Consider the following 6,689-nt stretch of genomic DNA (forward strand, 5'->3'; position numbering starts at 1 on the left):
TTTGCGACTTTTATCTACTCATTTTGTCTTTCCCAGCTCCCGGTATTTGCCTGTAATTGGAGGGATTTGGTTTCTTTTCTGGTATGTTTGGGTATTTCCTGTTTCCTGCAGTTCATTGTCAACAAAGCTCATTAACTTCAGAACTACTCACTAAATTTACTTCATTCAGTTGATTGAGACAGATTTTTGAAAACGTTACATAACATAACATAAATAAGAATTGCAGCAGGTTTTCATTTACCCGCTGTGTGAATATTGACGTCGATAAACAGTAGGTGGTGCTGATCCCATTCAGGACACGATAACAAAATGATGGTGGTAGAAAGAGCAACACTTAAAAAACCTAAAATAATGGACAGTGAAAACAATCATCGATCAGTCTTCTTACTGAAAGAGTTTTTATACTATTCTCCTCACTGGTCTACACATAGTCACATTTTTCATTACACGTTCCACTTATTTTTTTAATCGAAACAGATATTTTTAAGAATTTTATTAAGTCAAATAGTGGCTTGTTATTTTTGTTCATAACCACCAAACTTAATTTAATATAACGAGTGACTTTGACATTAAATTAAACAGGAAATATATGAAATTAAACAAAACACATTAATAGGAACACGTAAGTGGCATGTCTTTCATCGTACATAAAACCATGTCAGTTATTATAAGCAAATGATAATATTGCTTTAAAAGTGCTGCCTCTTTATTTAGATAAGTCGTATCTGTTTGCGTTGTTGTTACGTTTGGGTCCGATCTACTTCAGGTACAAACAGAGCTATGGCTGGGTTAAAAACATTTTTCTGATTTTGTGAATGATCATAAATTGATTAATAACATCCAAAGATTGATTATTATAATGTCATTTCCCATCAGTCAGTTCTCTGCTAATTAAAATCCTTATTCATACCTGTAAACACAAAAAGTACTTAGGGTTAATCCTTGAAATAAACTTTAATTTTAACTTATTAATTTACAAGGTGTACATTTTACTGAGAATCTTTTTTTATATCTAAGAAAAAGTGATTCCATTACAGAAAACCAACATACAGCAGAGTCAACCCCATGTGGAACTGAACCAATCCTGAAAACTAGTGACGATACTGAGCTCTAAATGGTACCATCAAGTAATTCATGGTGCATAAACATTTGTCAGAGTAATGACATCTACAACAGGTGACCAGGCCGATAAAAATTGAATCAAATCATTGTAGGAAAAGTCAGCGGAGATTCATTTCAAAACACTGGAGGTTCAACAGATCCCAGTATGTCCAGTTTTATTCCCAGTTAGACTCACATGAATCCTCAGATCAGATTGAAGTGCTCTCACAGGGAGGGCGGTTATCGCAGCAGGGCTGGGTTGGATATATTTCAGGAGCTCGTCGGCCTATTGGTCTGACCAGGAATCCATTTCCATAAAGAGGATCTGAGCGTTTTGCTGAGGCATCGCAACCCACCATATATACCCTATTTCATTTTTCACTGTCTGTGGCTTTGGCAGTGTCTCCTTTTCTTCCATCGTGTCTTGTCCTGTTCTTCCTCCTCTGTCGGTGAGAAATTTTCCTTATTTTCTAGTTTATTTCCAACCTCTTTGAGCCTCTCTGAGAACAGCATCTTTTACTTGACATAGAAAAAAACAAACCAAAAAAAAATCCGACAACACCTAAAAGTCGTCAGTTTAAGGATGAAAGCTTTGTTTCTCCACCTTTGACTTGTCCTGAAATCTTGAACTCGATTTCTACATTTTTGCTGCTGACATTTGACCTTTTCCTGTCAGACGTGGATTTATGTGAACCGTTCAGATCCACTGTGTTTTTGTCTAGTGGTCCTGAAGCTGTTAAAGAGTGACCTTTTAGGTGAAGGCTAAATGTTAAAGCTGTCACCCTGAAATAACACAGCATCAAATCCTGCATCATGTAATCTATTAACTTTGTAATTTAGAAGCTTTAGTCTAAGATCTGAAAAAAAAAAAAAAAGTTAGGAGTCTTGCTGAAATCAGGTTGATAGACGGCAAAGTTTAACTTTCGAAAAACTTTGCTATTTTTAGCAAATCAAAAATGTATTGCTTGTAAAATATGGCACTGAGTGGAACAAACAGACTTAATGACATTTAAAAGCTGTTGAAACAAGACAGATATTAACTAATAATATGTATTTCCTAGGTTAAAATCTTTGTTTATATGTCTTAGTGTCTTGTTTGGAGAAATGTGACCTACAAATGATGAAATGTGTAAAAGGAGTAAAAAGAGATGTGTAAAAATGTGGGGAAAAAAAAGCTAAAATGGTTTAGTTACGTGACATTTTACCTTCTAATTTTTATCCCATCTATGCGATTGCCTTAACAGTGTTGAGTAATAATAAAAAATGACAGTAGTTAAATCATTTTAATCTTTGCAAAAGAAATAAATATTATAAGATAAAATAAAACACCATCTACCATCTGTGTTTGTTTTCTAAGCAGTTAAAGTAATAAGATAGATGAGCTAAGATGCATTTTACTACAGACAATAACATCAAATCATTAATTATTTCCAAGTAAATCGTGCTAATAACATAGTTGTTGTAGTGTAGTACATATTAAACTATATTTTCTAATAAACCTTAATTGACTCTTAATAGATCTGGACTGAATATATGAACTTTAATTATGTATTAAATTTTAACCCTTCGCTTGATCTGGTTGTAAACCTCCGAGACTGGACATCCGATCCTGACCGTCCCAGTTTAGTTCAGTCGACATGGCTTCTCTTCAGCTGTGGAGTGTTATCACATTACAGCGCAAACATTCATATCCATTCGTCTCCATCAGGGAGCAGAACATGCTGATCTCAGAGAACCTCAACCTGACATTCTGATCTGAACTGCTATGGCGTTCAGCAGAAGTCACAAAAGACCCAAATATGACTTTAATATGTGTCTTCATGCAGGTTGTGAACCTCAAAAACCGCCAAGATGTCTGAGTAAGTCGGAACACTTAAAAGCACATAATCACATCACATATTATCAAGACATCTTTGTATTGATATGATTGAATAATGAATGAGAGTTAAAACTACATGGATGTACTTTTTATGTGCAGTGCATGATGTGTGTACATGTTGTTGTTGTTCCAAACAGGAAAAAAATGACTTCCAGCCGCAGGCATCACCTGAAGGTAAACAACCAGTCTGTAAAAATGCAATAATCCCGATGAGTTATTGAACTACAAACCTGATCAAATCTTTGTTCGTCCTGCAGAGTTTGATTCTTCAGATTGCCATGGACTGGATCGAGCAGGAGAAGAAGGACGCCATAGCGGCTAAAGAGGCGTACATGGCCGAGCACTGTCCCGCCCCAGATACCAGCGGAGACCAGGCCACTCTGATGGTGAGAGGAGTTGAATAAAGTAAAACACACAGAATTGACCCTTCATGAGAGCCACTATCATGAACTGACATCCAGGAAAAAAAAAAAAAAAAAAGTACAGTTCCCATAGACGTGTTAATATGTTCATAAAGTACATCATCACACACAGAGGTTACATTCAAAGCATTAGTGGCAAAATACAGAAATGAAAATAAAAACATCTACATGCATTAAATAGAAAATTTTATAAAACTACAAATGAGGCAGAGGATAACAAAAGTTTTTAACACAATAAAATGTCAAATTTCATCTTGTAATGTTAAGTTTCATCTGAGGTTTGAAAGATATGAGAGTATAGCTCAAAAACTGGACGCGTAGGTCACCTGATATAAAAAAATACAGTTTGTAAGGTTATTAATTTGGTTGTGTTTTCAGTTACATTTTTGTGAACGTTAACTGTAACATAGTTCAAACCCCACCACAGTTTCTGCCACTTTACACACTGATCGAGCTTTATTACATTCATTTAACCTTATTTCTTTAATCTCAGAATATACTGAAGTACCAGTCTCAATGGAAGTAAATTTTGAGATCAAAATAGTATGATAATAATAATAATAATAATAATAATAATAATAATAATAATAATAATAATATAAAAGATGACATTACATTTCACAGTTAATTTCTCATTCAAATATGTCAAAAGCATGTGTGCTGTTGTGTTAATAATAAGAAAGAAAATAAATAAAACAACACAGAAGAAAGACAAGGAATGTAGGAATTTGACCTGTGAAAACCTGCTGTGATTGGTGGTTTTATGTTTAAATGTAAATGTCTGGGTAGAAACATCATCTGTTTCAGTGGATTGTTCCGAGGTTATAATAGTTTTGGATTTTTCATTATTATAGTTTAGTTTTATTTAGTTTTGACTTTTTTTTCTCTAATTCAGTTACTTTTAATTTGTTTTTAGAGCAGGTTTGCTAATTTTTATTGGTTTTTTTTTTTTTTCTAAATGCTTAGTTTTAGTTTAGTTTTAGTTTTTTCATATCTTTTCTCTTCTTCACTGTCGTACTCACATAAATCCCAGACAGGGCTCTGCTGCTTTAGTCTCCATGTTTCCGACTCTAAACCAAGAGACGGATCGTGAAATACCGTATGGCGCCACCAGCTAAAATTGATGGAGTGAAATAAATCAATTTCATATCAATCCAACATTGACAAAAATGAAAACAAAGGGAATTTTATCCATAATTTTTATACGTTTTAGTTAGTTTTGTAAGCACACTATACAGTTTCAGTTAGCTATGTTTTTTTTTTTTAAATTATAGTTTTTATTTATTTCAGTTAACAAAAATGTTTTTTCAATTCTTGTTTTCGTCATTTCGTTAGTTTTCGTTAACGATAATAACCTTGGATTGTTCCAGGAACTCGCCTGTTGACATAAAACATGGGTTTAATTTCTTTGTCCGTCCACAGGAACTCTGCAAGAAGATTCACGCCGCCATCGACAAGATCGATGAGGAAAGGTACGACATCGAGGCCAAAGTTCAGAAGGCCGACAAAGAGGTAAACATCTTCTGAGCTCATCACCATGACAACCCAACAGCGTTAACACAGTAAACTGAACTGGCGTCGCTCCCCGTCACAGATCGAGGACCTGAAGATCAAAGTGGTGGATCTGAGAGGCGTGAAGAAGCCTGCTCTGAAGAAGGTGCGTATGTCTGCTGACTCCATGCTGCAGGCTCTGCTGGGCTCCAAACACAAGGTGACCATGGATCTGAGGTCCAACCTGAAGCAGGTCAAGAAGGAGGTCAAAGAGGAGGTGAGCTCATGGGCTTTTAACTCTTCAACATTAGCTTATAAACGGTTCAGGGTCATTGACACTACCACTGTTGGGGGGGAAGGAGGTCGTAGCATAAAACCTCATTCTCAGAGGGAATGTTGCTCTTGGCAGTTACGTTGCATTGTGGGTAATGTAGGCTGCATGCATAGAATAAGAAGACAATAATATAGATTCTGCTGGAAACTTCTTTAATGAAACTGTCATGATTAATCTTACATATTAACAAATAGTGCACTCCTAAATATTTGTTTTCCTTTCATTAGAGTCAAATCCTTTTTAATTACTGAAATGTACATAAAATATTAGACTTACAGTAACATCTTTAGTGGCCACTATGATCAAAAACAGTTCAAATCAGTGTCGTCTTTTGGTTTTCTTCAAATTAAAGTCAATGAAGTACTTGTTTTATCAATTTCCATTACATAGAATATTAGAATGCACACACTGAAATGATGTTTATTTGGTGGTAAAATGAAATTATCTAGAAATCAGTGTCATGATTGGCCAATATGTGTTTTGATACTGAAAAAGTTACACTAGGTTCCATTTTTTTTTAACTTATTTTGCTGCATCTTTCTGTTTTAACCCCTTCCTCACCTGATTATTCAGTCTCAACATCATTTTAAACTCATTGTCAAGGAAAAAACATGATCAGCTTTTTACCCTCTAATATCATGTTGGAAAAAACAGATGAAAATTAGTGTTGTTGACCAACACTTCTTCTAAATGATCACTGTACATGTCAAATACATCAATAACTAAAAATAATATTGGGTTAAATGAAGGCTTTCCTTTGTGTAGTCTGAGGATCTAAGGACGTTTCGTTGGATTTCTGCTAAACTAAATCCCGTTTCTCCTGTGCAGCCAACAGAGGCAGTTGGTGACTGGCGTAAGAACATTGAGGACAAGGCCGACAGGAAGAAGATGTTCGAGAGCTCCTAAATGTGTCGCTGTTGTTTGTTTTTCTGTTTCTATGAAGTCCACGTGTCTGATATCTGTAGGCGGAACCAAGGGAGCGTGAAGTGGTTTCAGTGGCTGAACAGCAATATGTACAGTTTTCTGAAAGGTTTTTGTTTTTGCACTTTGTTTATCTGGAGAGAGAGGGGGAAGAACGTCAGGAGTTTCTGCAGGTTCACACTCAAGTACAACAAACACAACAAGTCTTAAACTCCACACGTTCAGAGACATATTCACTCAAACCACTCCATGTTGAATTCACACAATAAAGTCTTATGTGGAAGGAAAATGATGTGAATTATTGTCTTTTTTCTGTTATGTTTTAAAATTATTTCAGAAATACCAAACTCGTCAAGTTATACTAATTTACAGAAACACATTCTTACCTACGTATTTCACACATTATATATCTACATATGTATTTTATTTTGTCACAAAAGGTATCAAATTCAATTCCAAGTTTAATGATGTTTTATTCGTCAGTCGATGCCATGAAATCCTCAAAAAGTCTGACATTTTTATCAACTATAGTTAAAACTAT

At 35.0% G+C, this 6,689-nt stretch overlaps 1 protein-coding gene across 2 annotated transcripts; it reads left to right on the forward strand.

The window, feature by feature from the left end:
* The first annotated feature begins 109 nt into the window (after positions 1–109).
* On the forward strand, positions 110–6,432 carry LOC115420980 (troponin I, fast skeletal muscle-like). Of its 2 annotated transcripts, XM_030136626.1 has the most exons (8): positions 110–1,546; positions 2,459–2,462; positions 2,926–2,960; positions 3,118–3,154; positions 3,238–3,366; positions 4,825–4,914; positions 4,997–5,170; positions 6,056–6,432. In XM_030136626.1, exons 3-8 carry the CDS (start codon positions 2,953–2,955, stop codon positions 6,131–6,133), a joined length of 516 nt encoding a protein of 171 aa, XP_029992486.1. In that variant the 5' UTR covers positions 110–1,546; positions 2,459–2,462; positions 2,926–2,952; the 3' UTR covers positions 6,134–6,432. The 2 variants fall into 2 exon arrangements, with proteins under 2 accessions (XP_029992486.1, XP_029992487.1); XM_030136627.1 differs by lacking the exon at positions 110–1,546 and having other exon boundaries at positions 2,387–2,960.
* Positions 6,433–6,689: the final 257 nt, after the last annotated feature.

The sequence above is a fragment of the Sphaeramia orbicularis genome, chromosome 6 (assembly GCF_902148855.1).
Source record: "Sphaeramia orbicularis chromosome 6, fSphaOr1.1, whole genome shotgun sequence".
NCBI lineage: Eukaryota > Metazoa > Chordata > Actinopteri > Kurtiformes > Apogonidae > Sphaeramia > Sphaeramia orbicularis.

What these genes read in the sequence shown, in the direction of transcription:
- LOC115420980 (XM_030136626.1), top strand. An exon ending in GAGACCAGGCCACTCTGATG is followed by an intron (nt 3,367 to 4,824) that starts GTGAGAGGAGTT and finishes GTCCGTCCACAG; the next exon opens with GAACTCTGCAAGAAGATTCA. An exon ending in TTCAGAAGGCCGACAAAGAG is followed by an intron (nt 4,915 to 4,996) that starts GTAAACATCTTC and finishes TCCCCGTCACAG; the next exon opens with ATCGAGGACCTGAAGATCAA.